The sequence below is a fragment of the Prunus avium genome, chromosome 6 (assembly GCF_965620075.1).
Source record: "Prunus avium chromosome 6, drPruAviu1.hap1.1, whole genome shotgun sequence".
Lineage (NCBI taxonomy): Eukaryota > Viridiplantae > Streptophyta > Magnoliopsida > Rosales > Rosaceae > Prunus > Prunus avium.
Window position 1 is genome coordinate 7,912,193 of NC_142289.1, and position 17,071 is coordinate 7,929,263.

Here is a 17,071-nt window from a genome sequence, read left to right on the forward strand (position 1 = left end):
TTGTTTTGATGCTTGAGTGTATGAATTTCTAGATATTGTTGATGAATTCCAATTCACCAAATTAATCTATCCTTGATGTATGTTTTTCTTTGATTGATCACCTTTGAAAGCATGCTTCTTGAGATTGTTGGGATTATGTGTATCTTCATGTTATCCTAAGCAATAAATGGATGAAGTAAGAATCATCCATGTGAATTGGTTTCTTGAATACCTAATGTAAACACCATGCTATTAGGGTTCTTGTGATGTTCATATTCTCTTTGAACTTAATGGGTTTTTCTTGTAATTGAATCAAAGTACTAAGCACACCTAGATTCGATTATAGGGAAGGCACAAGTATTGTAGCACTCGTACTGCACTTTACATACATTAGAGAGAATCAATGCGTCTTGAGCCACTCGTACTGGTCTTGATTGCGAACATCTTCTTCAACACGTTTAGAGTTCATCACTTGAGTATTCATAAACTTGGGTAAAATTGTTTAGGGTGGATTCCGAAACCCTAGTGTTTGTTACAATTTGTTTCCACTCTTTGATAATTCATCTCTGCCATTCTCATTAATTTTCAAAGTCCATTTACTTTCATGCAATAGAAATAGGTCACTTTAAACAAATCAAAACCCCCCCCCCCCCCCCCAAATGTGTGTGTGAGTTGCGTGTTTGACACGTTATGTGTCTTTGTTACTAAATTTTATCTGTTTCCGTAATTGTTTTGGACTTTTGGTCCACGTTGTGTTCTTGTATTTTCTGTGCTGAATCCAACCGTATAAAGAACGTGAATTTTGGACGTACGGTTGGAAAGTTATAGGCAAAACACTGGACAGAGGTCGAAACTGAAAAACAGAGAAAACGAATCTGCCCAAAAACGACCGGTCGCTTTTACCTGACGACCGGTCGCTTTTCACGTCAAAATTTGAGTTTCGACTCTGCCCAAAAACGACCGGTCGCTTCTGCCTCACGACCGGTCGCTTTAGCACTGTTCATAGGTGATAAAAGTGTGATAAAAAGTTCTGTTTGTGTTTTTCTTTAGTTTTCTTGTGTTGTTTCATTTCTTTTACACTTCTTTACTCATTTCTAGTTTCCCTCTTTCATTTGTGCATTTGTAGTGTGTTAATTAAGTGTTCTCTTTGTACTCGAATTAGAACTTATAGGAAACCGACAAGTTCTTCGTGGGATCGACCCCGTACTTACATAATCTATACTTCGATAGATTCGTGCACTTGCGAGTATTTTTAATTGGTTGTTTGCATATTAATTTGTGTCCTTTTAGGAATGCAACAGCAATTGCCCATGCATATGTAGGCATATTGTCCAAATCCTCTACATATCCAATCATATTTTTCATAAGATTATTTCCACTATTACAGAAGAATAGTGTCACACAAAAATACAAACACACCAATCGTACAAAATCACTTTCTTCGACACTCCCATGCAAATTGACCACTTTCAGTATATGATCTTCTAAAAGCCTTTTGCTAATAGTTTTGTAACCACCAAGTCGCCTCTCAACGAAACCATTGCCTAATTTGTTTTTCTTCTGGTGCAAGTTGATTACTTCCCCATCACATGGCAACCCAAACAATTTCGTTATGTCAGTTTCTGTTATTCGTGCAGTTATCTCACCGAAAACAAATGCATTTTCTCCTTTGTCAAAACATTTTAAGACAGACACGATATCAATATCAGATTTTCTGTGAGCATCTTCAATAATTAGACCACCATGGTATGAACTGAACAACCCCCAAAACGGTGTTCGCTGAAGGAGCTCAACATGTGACTCCCTCACATTTTCTCTTATTCGCTCCATTACACGATGAAACTTCAACACGTCTGACCTGTACTCTAGGTTTGCAAACTCTTTCCTAGCCATGAGGATACTACAAAGAACAAAGAAAAATTCATATCAACTACCAACATATCTCCACAATAAGTAAGTTTACGCCTACATAGAAAACAAAACGTAAAAACACCATATAACACACCAGATTATGCTTCTAATGGTTTAGCTTTGCTATGTTTTGCTTAGCGTTGTTAGATTTGTCTAAAAAATAACTTTCTTCATAACATACATAGGAAAGTATAAACCAAAAATGACATGGACATGGCTGAAATGATGAGACATAAAAAAGATAATGATATTCCCTTCCTTGTTTCCTTCGCTTGAACGAAGCACAAGCACAATTTTGCACAATTTGGGTGTAAAAAATCTGTCTATTCAATTTTGCACAATCTGCGTGTAAAAAATCCTAAATCAACCAATTAATATAGGGTTACAATAAGTAAGTTCATGCCTGCATCTGATAGTATGAAATGCATTATGTCTAGATTAGTATTAGTTTAGGTAAGCATTTCCCAGATAGTATGAAACCCAGAAACCCAGAAACCCAGAAAGTATGAAACCCACAAAATATATCTCCTCAATTTCTCAATTCACCACGTCTGATACCCAATCTCTGTTTTACATTTGACAAATGTCAGAGACCCAATTCCTATTTGACCACAGTAGGTAAAATGACGAATTCATACCAGCCCAAATGCAAAAACAACAACACACAAAGCAGATTGTTGAAATTGAAATACAGAAATTAAAAATACCTGTACGTGAGGAACTGCAATCCAGCAACCCAATATCAGAATACCCAAGCCCTATTTGGTCGAAAATTGATTTCTTGCTTGTGAATATCAGGTTCCTATCATTTTCATACCCAAAGAACTCTACATTATTGCTGCAAGAAATCTGCAGTGAAGGGACGAAAATCTGGAGCGATTTGGACGGAATGAGCATGATTTTAGGAAATAACCATGAAAGCTGGGATGTCTTGGGCGGAAATCTGCAGTGAAATTCTTCCGCAAGATCTAGGGCTTCTGACCATCGAACCTTCTGAGTATCTGTAAGCAAGGAATCAGCAGAGATTGGGTTCAAAGGAGAATGACTGTTTGTAGCAACATGATTTCTGGGATATGCTTGAAATATTTTGCTTTTCTATTAAATGATTGTTTATACCATATCTGACCCTCCACTCATCCATTGACACGTGGATCAGAGAAACTCCCCAAGCGCCCAAGGCTCTGAACAATCGGCATCGTCTACCGATGATATTGTCTCAAAATAGCAAACGGTTGCCACAGGCCCATCAGAGTCTACAATCGGTACTGCCTACCGATTCTGCAGATCAACCTCGAAGTACCCGCCTGAAATATCTAAGGACTCGTGTCAACCTCGTAGGGCCCTCCCACGAGTCCCACATCGAAATTAAGTACTAAGAGTATACAAAATGCCCTCTATAAATAGGCCTCTTCACTACAATACAGGGGTAAGACTTTTCAGCTTGACTTTTATACTTTTATATGGTCAACAGCAAGAGCTCTTAGAAACAATCTTATTTTAGCATCGGAGGGTCTTAGGCTAGTTCCACACCGGTTCCATAGACCTTACGAGTTTCGCCTTTCTTCTATTCAGGATCAGCATCCAAGGACAGGAAGAATCTCCATCTAACACTCAATCGATCTACTGGATCGTCCACATCTCTTGTAAGTTGCACTCATCTCAATCTGTTCAATTTTAGTGTCAACAGATTGGCGCCGTCTGTGGGAATCTCTTATCGATTAACCCATATCTCAACAAGAAAACTCTGAGACCAAAAAATGAATCTACCTTCGGCCCTCCCTGCCGATGGCCCTATCCTCGGCATCAGCGGCGAGCCAAACCCTGTTCCCCTGCTTCACACACCGCGAACGGATACGTTCGCTCGACCAAACACTTTGGAAGCTCGCATGGAGACTCTGCAACAGGAAATGGCAAGAATGAAGGAGCACAACAACATTCTCGCCTCTAAACTGGATGACACCCAGAGGCAACTGCATGATCAGCAAACACACTCAACCCAACTACAGAACGGCCTGGAACAGACTATGCAGCTTCGGCAGGAGAAGTCATTTAAAGCGGGCGAAAGCCCAACGCTCAGGATAAAGAGAAACGGCACGCCGCAGACAAACCATCTGCTTCCCGAAGGCTGTTCATACCCTCCCCAAGGGAGCAACACCAAGAATACCAAGTTTACTCCGACTGCCGCGATAGGATCAACGATCAGCGCAAAAAAACGACAGCCTTCGCCCATCAGAATCCAAGCTAAACTCAATGATCGACATCTGAGGGCACTTGAACCAAAATCTCCCGTACGCCGAAGGTACGACGCGATCGGCCTGGAAGAAACGAACGAATCAGACTACGTTCCAACTTCACTAGGAACCACAATCTCTCACCGATCGGCAGGACCTTCGAAGGAGCACCATAGCCATAGCCAGCGATCGAATAGAGGAAACGATCGGTATACAGGAGGTTATGGGAGAAGTCCCAGCCGAACGGCAGGTCAAGAAACACAGGGCCACCACGCTGGTCGCGGCATGGAAAATCAGGCAAAGGAACCCTTTGGTGACGATCTTCCCTCTACCGATCCTACTATCCGTCTCCTCCTCCAGAAGATGAACCGCATTGAGAAGGAGCAGAACCAAGCTCGAACACCAACGTGGGGAAAGGTACAACCAGGACCGTTCACCAGTCGCATCCGAACGTTCAGGCACGAAAAGGAGGTCCAAGCACTCCGAATATCATTCTATTCAGGGGTGGAAGACCCAGTAACTCACATTCATACCTTCCAGTCGGCCCTGGGTTGCAAAGGACTCACGGATTAAGGCCAATGCTTATTGTTCCCCTCCACCCTCAATGGAGCCGCCCTAAATTGGTTTTACCGATTGGAACCAGGTACGGTTGATTCTTTCGATCAGTTGAAACAGACTTTCCTCAACCATTTTATGATTCAAACCGATCGACTGTACTCTGCCGATGACCTCTATACCGTTCGGCAACAAAGCGATAAGCCTCTGAGAGAATATGCGGCTAGGTTCAGCTATGAATATTCCCGATGTCCAGAAACTGACGATAGGGCAGCCTTCAGTGCCTTCAAAAGCGGCCTTCGGTCGTCCCAGTTTTGCTATCTGGTCCACAGCAGCAACTGGACCACCTACGCCGAGCTGATGAAACAGGCGGCTATCCACGCCAAGGCCGAGCATTTCAACTCCAAAGGATCGGCTTCAGCCCCATCAACCAAAGCAACATCAATCGATCAGCCTTCCGCACACAACTATGACCGATTCCCAGCAAATCGGACAAACACTCAGGCCCCCTACCGGACGGCACCCCTTGCCTCTGCTCCTTACGAAGCACGAAACAAACGGAAAGACAACTTCCGGGATCGGCAGGACAGCAACAAACGGGGCAAGGACTCCGACAGGCGAAGCGACTTCGGAGGTCCAAAAAGGATTCGGTTAGAAGAAATTTTCACTTTGCTCAACACCACTTACGAGCATGTCCTCCTGACATAAGGTGAGATGATACCAAAGCCGAATAATCGCAAGCTCCCTCGGCAGAACGAGAAGGACACAGGAGTCTTCTGCCGATACCACCAGTACAATGGCCACGATACAGAATTGTGCATCGCCCTTCGGAAAATTGTCGAACGCCTCATCAACGACGGAAAGCTAGATCAGTACCTAAACCCCAAAACGGTTCCACATCAACCCTCGAATCGGCAGATCAATATGATCAGTGGAGGGACACCCATCGCTGAAACCAGCAACCGATCCGTCAAGAATTATGTTCGTGCCGTTCGGCACCCCCAGATCCTCAGCGTAGCAGAAGGCCGCAACGACAAATTCCGGCGAATCGATTGGGAGCATATTACCTTTTCTGAAGAAGAAGAGTGAGGCATCATCTTCCCCCACTCTGATCCCATGATCATACGAGCCGACATTTCAGACTTCGACGTAGGCCGAATCCTCATCGACACCGGCCGTATTCAGCTCCTAACGTCCTATTTGCCGATGCTTTCAATGCCCTCGGCATAGACCCACGGAACCTAAACAAGGATATCACCCCCTCCTAAGCTTCTCTGGCGACGTGGTTGAACCCATCGGCAGTATTCAGCTCCCGTTTGTCGTTGGCACTATCCCCAGACGAACGATCATCTACACCCATTTTCTAGTAGTCGATTGCCCAACGGCATACAATGCCATCATCAGCAGGCCGTCACTCACGAAGATGAAGGCCATGTTGTCACCACACATGCTCCTCCTCAAGTTCCCCACGCACGCTGGCGTCGGCCAAGTGCGAGGGGATCAGTTGAGTGCACGGACATGTTACGTCTCAGCAACAAAGGAATCGACGTGAGCTACGCTTCGCGAAGCATACTCAGTATCTACCAAGACGGCTATGCCGAACGGCAGGGGGGCAGACAAGCCAGATGATCCCCGAGATGAGGCCGTCACCCCACAAGCGCAACCCATTGAAGGTCTAGAATCGGTCACCCTCTTCGAAGCACAGCCCGACCGACAAGTCCGGATCGACACCACCTTGAGTTCGGCACTACGGGCCGATTTCATTGCCTTTTTGCGCGCCAATATAGAAGTCTTCGCCTGGTCATACAATGACATGCCTGTCATCGCCCCAAGTGTCATCAATCACAAGCTCAGCATTTCTCCCACTTTCAAACCCATCAGACAGAAACGGCGGGCCTACGATGTCGAACGATACGAAGCAATGAGGCTCAAGGTACAGAAACTGAAGACAATCGGCTTCATCCAAGAAGTCACTTACCCAATTTGGCTAGCCAATTCGGTCTTGGTCAAAAAATCGAGCGGCGCCTGGCGAATGTGTCAAGATTATACTGATTTAAATAAGGCTTGCCCCAAAGATAGTTTTCCTTTGCCTAGGATCGATCAGATGGTGGACGCCACAGCAGGCCATTAACTCCTCAGCTTTATGGATGCTTACTCAGGCCAGTGGCGGATCCAGGATTATGTGGCCAAGGGGGCTTAGTGTAAAAGTTCCAAAAATTTTCTACAATGAAAATAATGCTAAAAAGATAGAAAGATAGTACTTCCATTCATAATTCATAACAAAACCAATAATACAAGTTACAATTGTCCACGACGAGTTTTCATATTTTGAAAACGTTGCATTATAGTTTCATTATCAATACAAGCAAAAACATCTCTCTCAATGTAAACAATCAAACTATCATTCAACCATTGATCTCCCATTCTGTTGCGAAGTGGATTTTTAATAATATTCATGGCGGAAAATGCTCTTTCCACTGAAGCAGTTGCAATCGGTAAAACCAAAGCCAGTGTAAGAAGCAAATACACAAAAGGAAATATTTCATGCATTCCTTTCTCCACCATTTTTTCCGCAAGACTACTAATCCCTTCCAATTGAGAAAAATCACTACTCGAACGCATATGATGAACATAAACACCAAGTTGATCTTCAAGCATCAATAAGTCTCCATCCGAAAAATCATAAGGATAAAATTGAGCAAGACGAACTAGCTTTCGTTTGTCAAAAGCTACAAAGTTATTTTCTTTTAAAGAATCGTTCCATAAATCTACAAATCAATTAATTCAATCAATCAATAATTTTTATCCAAATTATCATATGAACATGAAAATGTCAATAACTCACTCTCAATATTCAATATGCCCTCTAAACCCATATCAACCAATATTCAATATATCAAATTATCATATCAAATATCAATCAATATTCAATATACTCAATGCGGTTTAGACCCCTCACTCCGATTGTCAGTCCATGGCCCTTCGCTCAATGCGGTTTAGACCTCATCGGCCCCATGCCCCAAGGGAAGGGACAACTTAAGTTCGCCATCGTCGCTGTCGACTACTTTGGCGACCATCACCGCAGCCAGGGTTGAGCACTTCGTGTGGAAGAAAATCATTTGTCGGTTCGGCCTTCCAAACGCAATCATCACCGACAATGGTAAACAATTCGACTCCTCTCAGTTCCAGCACCTATGCCACCGATTCGGCATCAACTTGTTCTTCGCATCTCCAGCACACCCACAATCAAACGGCCAGGTAGAAGCCATCAACAAGATCATCAAGAAGACGCTGAAGAAGAAGCTTGGGGCAGCTAAAGGAGCCTGGCCCGATCTCCTTCCAGAGGCGTTATGGGCCATCAACACCTCCTACCGACGGTCAACTGGCGAAACGCCGTTTTCCCTTGCTTTCGGTACCGAAGCTGTTGTCCCAGTAGAAATCAACGCACCCACGTGCCGAACGGCATCTTATACGCCAGAGCAAAACGAAACACTGCTTACACTTAACCTGGACCTCATCGGTGAACACCGTTCTCAGGCTCAGCTTCGGAATGCCGCCTATAAACAAAGGACTTCCCGATACTACGATTCGCGCGTCAAACGCCGATCGTTCAAAATGGGGGACTGGGTTTTGCGCAAAGTCTATCTCGCCACAAAAGACCCCAAAGAGGGTACCCTTGGCCCCTCATGGGAAGGTCCTTACGAGGTCGTCACCATCTGCCGATCGGGAACTTACCAATTACGTGGTACCGATGGCTATACCCTCGACCACCCTTGGAATATAGAGCATCTCAAATATTACTACAAGTGATTGCACCTTCGGCCATCACCTTTGTACAAGTGACTGAGCCTTCAGTCATCACCTTTGTACAAATGACTGAGCCTTCGGTCATCACCTTTGTATTCGGCATCAATTTTGAATTTTTCTATTCTATACATACAACGTTGCCTCACAAACGGTACTATAGTCAACCTACGCTACCTACGGCATGCATACATACAAGAATACAGAAGTCAAAAAATTAAACCAAATGCAAATGAACTTTAGATAAAATGGCCACAAAAGGGCTATCTGTTTCAACAAAATGCCATTCGGCCTGTTTCAAAAAAATTATTATACATTTCCAATAAAAATAACCAAGTCTAAGAAGCAGGAGGCTCGGCATTCACATTTTCAGCTCCATCATCGGCAGACACAGCCTCAGCGACGGTCGAGGCTTCGGCCATGGGCACACTGGCTGCAGCAGGAGCAGGATGGTTCTCTTCTTCCTCACTGCTAGAGTCGGTCTCATCGGCCTCTTCGGGTTCGGCATCCTTGCCCTTGTAGGCCTCCACCATCTCTTCGGTAACACCCTCTGGCAATGGAGGTGGATCCCGAAGGAAGTTCAAGTTTAGCCGCATGTCAGACAAGGTCGTTACATTGATCCATGACTTCCTTGTCCACCAGCAGCGTGAACTCCTCCGTGGATCGATAGTCAGCAACGGCTTTCGCCTTCTCCTCCTCCACCTCCTTGGCGTGCAACCGTTCGGCAGCATCCATCGCCACCTCCACAGCCGCCTTAGCCTCTTGAGCAGCCACCACCTCCAGCTCGGTCACCACAAGCTTAGACGAGAGCTCTGCAATCTTCGCGGCATTCTCCTTGGCCCGCCGATCTGCCTCCTGGAGGAGCTGTTCGGTTCATTTTTACACATGATTTTTCATGTTATTCACCCACTATTTTGAGTTAGTTCTTGACATTTTATAGCTTTTTACTTCTTTTTTGTGTTTTAATAGGTTTTACTTTGGTTTGTATGAAAATGAGCTAAAAGTGCATTATTTGATATAAATTCTGTTTTTGTTCATTTTCGTAGGTCAACTTCGTGGCCTTGGATCAGCATGTTCCGGTCCTTGGATGAGGTGATGATCTTCATAAGACTTGTTCCAATGGATGTTGACTACAACATATCCAAATTTGAGCTCCATTGGATAAGTATTGCCTATCCAACCAATCCAGCATGTTACCACAGCTCTGGAAATCCGAGTTGGCCAGTTTTCACCTCCACTTAGTGTGATCTTACTTCTACTTGTTACCATGCCTTTCGTAACAATATTTTACTTTAGTTAAGTGGAATTTTCTGAGAGTATATTTGTGAGGACAAAACTTCATCATGAGAGGAGACAAGAAAACAAAGGCAAAAGTGTGCCATGATGAAAAGGAGGAGAGAGAGGAGCATAGAGAGGAATCAATTGACTTTGGGGCAGCAGCTAGGCAACGGATCATTCATTCAGTTTTTATTACAATTTGCAGAGACTTTCTAAAAGCTGGGAGCTAGAGAGCTAGAGGAGGAAGACAAAGTCATCCAAGCAAGAAGTGGAAGAGATTTCCACCATTGAAGACCTTGAGCTTCCACCTTCACAAAAGCTGTAACTTCTTTCTAGTTTTATTTCGAATTTGTGTTTGAAATGATTATGAGGAACTAAACTCCATAGCTAGGGCTTAGGTTGAAGCCCTAAACATGATTACCTTTTTGTTTTGATGCTTGAGTGTATGAATTTCTAGATATTGTTGATGAATTCCAATTCACCAAATTAATCTATCCTTGATGTATGTTCTTCTTTGATTGATCACCTTTGAAAGCATGCTTCTTGAGATTGTTGGGATTATGTGTATCCTCATGTTATCCTAAGAAATAAATGGATGAAGTAATAATCATCCATGTGAATTGGTTTCTTGAATACCTAATGTAAACACCATGCTATTAGGATTCTTGTGATGTTCATATTCTCTTTGAACTTAATGGGTTCTCCTTGTAATTGAATCGAAGTACGAACCATACCTAGGTTCGGTTATGAGGAGGGCACAAGTATTGTAGCACGAACCATGCACTTTACGTATATTAGAGAGAATCAATGCGTCTTGAGCCACGACCCATGGTCTTGATTGCGAACATCTTCATCAACACGTTTAGAGTTCATTACTTGAGTATTCATGAACTTGGGTAGAATTGTTTAGGGTGGATTCCGAAACCCTAGTGTTTGTTACATTTTGATTTCACATCTTGATAATTCATCTCCGCCATTCTCATTTAATTTCAAAGTCCATTTACTTTCATGCAATAGAAATAGGTTACTTCAAACAAATCAAACCCCCCCCCCCCCCCAATGTGTGTGTGAGTTGCGTGTTTGACACGTTACGTGTCTTTGTTACTAAATTCTATTTGTTTCCGTAATTGTTTTGGACTTTTGGTCCGCGTGGTGTTCTTCCATTTTCTGTGCTGAATTCAACCGTATAAAGAACGTGAATTTTGGACGTACGGTTGGAAAGTTATAGGCAAAACACTGGATAGAGGTTGAAACTGGAAAAACAGAGAAAACGACTCTGCCCAAGAACGACCGGTCGCTAGTGTCTCACGACCGGTCGCTCAGCACACAATTCTGAAGTTTCGACTCTGTACTAAAACGACCGGTCGCTTTTACCTCACGACCGGTCGCCAGACAAAAAAACGACCGGTCTCTCTTAACAAACGACCGGTCGCTGGTCACTGTTCACAGCACAATTCTTTTTTTGTTTTGTTTTGTTTGTTTCTTTTATATTTCTTCTTAGTTTAAAATTTTCATTTGTGCATTGTGGTGTGTTAGTTAAATGTTCTTTTTGTACTCAAATTAGAACTTATAGGAAGCCGACAAGTTCTTCGTGGGATCGACCCCGTACTTACATAATCTATACTTCAATAGATTCGTGCACTTGCGGGTATTTTTAATTGGTTGTTTGCACATTAATTTGTGTCCTCTTAGGAATGCAACAATTTTTGGCGCCGTTTCCGGGGAACTGGCACGGTTGCTTATATGTTTTGTTTGAGTATATTTAGAGTACTTAATTTTATTTTCATTTTTTTTCTTTGTTTGTCATTTCATTTTATTTGAGTTTGTTTTTGTTTTCTTCTTATTGCAGGAACATTTTGCTTATGTCCCTTCTGAATTTGGATATTTCATTAGATTGCACTGTAGAAGATATCCAAGCTCAAGCTTTGAGAGAAAGGAACATCCAACTAGCTGTGTCTACTCCATTGCCTTTTTCACTCTCGCCATTTTCATCATCACCAAGCTCACCAAAAGTCGAGTCACCTCCACCTTCACCAATGGCGGCAGCAGCTGCAAATGCGGAACTTACTATGCAAGAATACTCTTCACCGCCAACAACTGGACAACCATCTTGCATAGTATATCCCGCAAGCACTTTGGAAAACTTTGAGTTGAGATCGGGCATGATACACATATTGCCTAAGTTCTTGGGAAATCCTGGAGAAAATCCTAATGCACATATCCTAGACTTCGAGGAAGTGTGTTCCACAATAAAGATCGAAGGCATGAGTAGTGATGAGATAAGAATGAGACTTTTCTCATTTAGTTTAAAGGATACAGCAAAGGAATGGCTTCACTATCTACCTCCAAATTCCATCACAACATGGACGGATCTTGCTTCAAAGTTCTTGCAACATTTTTTCCCAGCACAAAGGACAAATGAACTCCGAAGTCAGATTACAGGAATTCTGCAAAGGCCGGGAGAAAGCTTCCAGGATTATTGGGACCGTTTCAAGAAGCTTCTAATCACTTGTCCGCATCATAACATACAAGCTTGGCTTCTAATGCAACACTTCTATGAAGGACTTTTTGAAGCGGACCAAAATAATGTGAATGCAGCTGCAGGAGGAACTATAATGACCAAGACTCCAACAGAATTGCGAGCAATATTTGATCTTGTTGCTGCAAATGCTCGCCAATATAATTCAAGGCAAAGACCAGTCAGAAAAGGGGAATCCTATGATGTAAGTACCCTTTCTAGTATGGAAGCTCAGATTGCAAACCTAACCAACATGGTGAAGAAATTGGCACCGGGATCATCCAAGGTTTGTGCATTTTGCTCCACAATTGGTCATGACACTGAAGATTGTCCCTTGGCACATGAGGAAGCAAATGCAGTGGGCTCATTTCAGAGAAATCAGTGGCCTAAGAATGATCCTTTCTCACAAACATACAATCCGGGGTGGAGAAATCATCCAAATTTCAGGTGGAGTGACAATTCGAATGTTCAACAAGGGCCAACTCAACCATCTCAAGGGCCAACTCACCCACCTCAAGGTCAACAACATACTCGCCCACCTCATGGTCAAATGCACTACTACAATCCACCACAACCACCACCTCAACCACAATCTACAGGAAAATCTTTGGAAGAACTTGTTGCTTCCATGGCTAGAAACACAGATAGTTTCATCACTGAGACAAAAAGCTACATGCAGAGGAATGACACCCACATGCAGAAAACGGATAAGGCCATTGCCAATCTAGAAAATCAAGTGGGACAAATTGCTCAAGCTTTGAGTCAAAGGGAACCTGGTATGATGCCTAGCCAACTGTTGCGTAGATACAGCTGCAACAAAATGGATTCAGCTGCATCCTCAACTTGTGATACTCGCAAGTGCACGAGCCGTTCGGTAGTATAGCGTATGTAAGTGCGAGGTCGATCCCACGAGGATTGGTGATTGAATGATTCAATTCATTTTCCCTACACAAAACAGAAATGAAAAAGAAGGGAAATAAATAAAACAAGGAAGAAAGAAAATAACTAACTCAAGCAGATAAGTTCCCAAGTTCAATTAGATTAATGGATTGGTTCTAGCTAAAGTATGATTAAGCCATGGTGTGTGGTCATAACCTTGTGTTCCTAATTCCCTAATTTGATCATTTGTTGTCTAACCTAAAATTAAGCATTAGGAACCCATTAAGCATAGAAGAACAATTTAAACAACCAAGCATGTATCTAATCCCTGTTGTCGAATGTCCATACATACTCTTCCTATTCATAGTTCAATTCGAATTAAAGCATGGTGTCTACTCTTAATTCAAACCAAGATAGCTAACATGCAAGCCTAAATGGTGATCAATCATTCAAACTAGCATATTAACTTATAAGCATAATGAATAAGAACAAAAATCATAATTGAAACTTGGAAACGAATCAAACTTGAAACTAAAGAAAAGAATTTACATAACAATGAAAATTAAGTAGAACTTGGAAAAACTTAAGGAGAATTTCAGCACAAAGATCTCATTACAACAATTGAAAACTAGAAAATGAAACTAAGAGAATTTGAGGGAGAGAAGGGAAGGGAGCTCTAGAGAAGTGTTTGAGAGCTCCCCCCCTTGGGGTGTGTTTACAAGCTTGGGAAATCTCACTATATATAGGCCTAAGGAAGCTGAAAATCTGAATTAAGTATGGCTAATGCATACAACACTTTGTTTTATAAAATCTGAAATGGTTGATGCACTTCACTAATGCATACAACACTTCCATTATAAAATCTGAAATGGTTGATGCACTTTACTAATAAATCCCACCAGCAGCCCTAGCTCATCTTCATGTCACCATGACCAAGCTTCCAACCAGAAATAATAGCTCATCCTGAGGTCAGCATGACCAGCAACTTCAAGGGCTTACGAATTGGGCTTCCCTTAAGAAAATTAAGACTTTAAGCACTCAAACTTGAAGTTCAGAATGTCTTCTTTCCAGCCATATATCATTTGGGCCAATCCAAGGTCGGAGGAGGAAGTTAAGGCCAAAACAAATAGCTAACTCATTTTGCGCGCTGATAAAATCCATCCTGAGCATGGCTCTGTGTTTGCTAGGTAACAGACTCCACAATTATCCAATGGGGCTGAATTTCGGATATGTTATAGTATACAACCATTGGAACAACTTTCATGAAGAATGTGGCCTCATCCGAGCTATGTAGGTTGCTGAAACAAAGCTTGCAATATGACCTACGAAACTGGGCTGGCAGGGGACTGTAGCCAAAATTGAGTTTGTCTTTAAGCTCTTCATCCATTCATCCAAATTAGGCCCTAACATGCATGGATTGCATCATTTACTATCCAAAGCCCTCATTATTACCTAAAGCTCAATGAACTGAAAGATAAACACAAAAAGGATTAAAAGCACAAGTTTAACTCAAAAACATAACCAAATCATAAGCTAGAAGGGTACAAAATGATATACAATTATGAACCGATCAAATACCCCCAAACCTAGATTTTGCTAGTCCTCGAGCAAAACAAAAGGAAAACAAAGATAAAAACAAACAAGAAGTTAACTAGACCACTTTCGTAGGTAACTCGATTGCATTGAGCATATGCAACAAGCCTTTAAACCTCTAGGCATCCCTAGTAGGAGGAGTTGTGTCTCCTGAGGGTTTAACAGATACGATACCCACAAACGTTTTACTGACTCTGTAAAACAAGGTAATTAGAAAACTTAAAAGATTGTTAGTCCGTAAGCAAAATAAAAAACAAAAACAAAAATAATTACAAAAACAAAACAAAAATAAAAATAAAAATAAAAAAATAAAAACTCAAAACAATCTTTCCGAACATTTTATGAAGATAAATGACTCATGCACATGACTCAAAAGTTTAAAAGCTCAATTTTAGACATTATTTACAAGGCGGCAAAGTTCAAAACATAACATGTTCAAAGTGTATTAGTGTGATAGCCAAATGCAACAAATTCCCCAATCTTAGTTTTCACACAATTTCAAAAATCATACCAAGCACAAATGCTACTTCAAATCTCACCGAAGTTGTCCTCTCACAAATGAATCACTCAGAAGAGGGCTACAATGCAACACTCAATTATAAACATAAGATTAGAGTTAAATCATAAGGGACTTAACTCAAAATAGGAAAATGAAGAACTTGCATTAATATGATCTCAAGAAGGATGCCAAACACTTAAAAGTAGAAAAATGGATGCAATTCAACCACATGACATTTAAGATCAATTTAGGTCTTTAGTATAGGTTGTAATGGGGCCAAGGGTGTAAGGTGAGTAAGAAATGAAAGGTATGGATAATACAAAGTCCAAGGAACTCAAAATATAAGAGCATAAAACAATTGTTTACAAGACTTCGAATCATCACGATTAGATTTTTTTCTTTTACACGATCAAAACTCCTTATACCTTCATTTACAATTATTCATACTCCTTTCCTTGAATTGAACAAACACCAATTTATTTAGAAGGCCCAAAAATGAAACCCAAAAATGAAATTTCATTCAACCACCACTTAATCACAATTTTTCTCTTTTCTTTTCTTTTCTTTCACCAATTGAGTGAATTTTTTTTTTTCTTTATGTAATATCCCTTCCCAAACTTAGCATGAAAAACACATCCGAATTAGAGCTCATGAGTTCCTTAGAAAGGTAAATTCTTGTTTTTCGGGCTAAGGCGAGGAAATATAATTGGTAAAATGAAAGAAAAGGTTTACATGTAGGCTCAAAATGGTTAACAATGGAAAATCATGCTTAAGCATGCATAAGGTTAGCTTGAAAGGCACAAACGATCCAAAGAGGGCCTTAATATCACTTCTTAAATGTCATGAAATCAAATTGCATAAGAATGAATGACTTTTAAGTGTTCAACCAAATCAATGAATAATGAGATCAAACAACAACTTTGATGACAAGAAAATAAGAGTATGTATATAACACTCATGAATTGAAGTACAAGGCTTAAAAGCTCACTTTATATAGTTGGTTAAATAAGTCTAATTTATGATTCATACAATTCTTTAGATCATGCAAATCCTTTAATTGGAAAATTATGAAACAAATGGCAAGTGCAAAGAAGGTTTCGAACATGTCATGCTAGAACGATGCCAAATTAATTAATTAATTATTTTTTTTTTTACAATAAAAATTTACAAGGAAAACAAAATAAATAATAAATAAAATTCAATTTTCATTTAAGTCATGCAAACATTTATCACAATCTCATCAAATGTGTTCGGAAAGTGAATAAAATCAAAATCAAAATCAAAAATCAAAATAAAAGCAAGACTTAACAAAATAAAATAAAAATAAAAACAAGCAAATAAAAAAATAAAAAAAATAAAATAAGGAAAAACCAAATTTACATGCTAAACTCCAATACCCCCAAACCTAGAAATGAACATTGTCCTCAATGTTTAAAATTTAGGCACAAGCAATGTCAAACATAACAATTGAAGGTATTAAAGCAAATAAATAAATAAATAAAACAAAAAACAAAAATAAAATAAAATAAAATAATTACAAAATAAAAATTACAAAACAAACAAACAAATAAAAAGAAATGAAACAGTAAAACAGTCGAAACAAAAAGCCCTAAACAGACAGTCTTACGCAAACCAAAACCCAAACAATTAAAAGCCCAACCCAAAAGAAAGTTAACCCACCTTGAAACCTAAACAACGGTGAAAACCCGACCCACAATAAAATCCGAAGCCCAGACGTTTATTTTTTATTTTTTATTTTTATTTTTTTTAATTTTAAAAAAAAAGTGCATTGGGAGCGCAAAGAGTGTGATTTCTGAAAGGGAA

At 40.8% G+C, this 17,071-nt stretch overlaps 2 protein-coding genes and 1 non-coding gene across 3 annotated transcripts in view; 1 reads left to right on the forward strand and 2 right to left on the reverse strand.

Moving 5' to 3' along the window:
- LOC148293581 (putative disease resistance protein RGA4) overlaps positions 1-17,071 on the forward strand; it is an 83,726-nt gene that overhangs the window by 25,432 nt on the left and 41,223 nt on the right. The window lies entirely within an intron of this gene.
- Positions 970-2,787, reverse strand: LOC148293582 (uncharacterized). The gene is made up of 4 exons (XM_088254526.1): positions 2,598-2,787; positions 2,437-2,491; positions 1,288-1,879; positions 970-975 (listed from the first exon to the last, which is right to left on the reverse strand). Exons 1-4 carry the CDS (start codon positions 2,785-2,787, stop codon positions 970-972), a joined length of 843 nt encoding a protein of 280 aa, XP_088110652.1.
- LOC148293583 (small nucleolar RNA R71) lies at positions 12,179-12,285 on the reverse strand. Its single transcript, XR_015836908.1, has one exon. It is a non-coding gene; the product is annotated as a small nucleolar RNA R71 (small nucleolar RNA).

Excerpts from the sequence above, each read along its gene's own strand:
- LOC148293582 (XM_088254526.1), bottom strand. The coding sequence starts at position 2,787 with ATGCTCATTCCGTCCAAATCGCTCCAGATTTTCGTCCCTTCACTGCAG. Across the intron at positions 2,492-2,597 it reads TTGCAGTTCCTCACGTACAG|GAATTGGGTCTCTGACATTT; the intron begins GTATTTTTAATT and ends GTGGTCAAATAG. Across the intron at positions 1,880-2,436 it reads GAGATTGGGTATCAGACGTG|TATCCTCATGGCTAGGAAAG; the intron begins GTGAATTGAGAA and ends TGTTCTTTGTAG.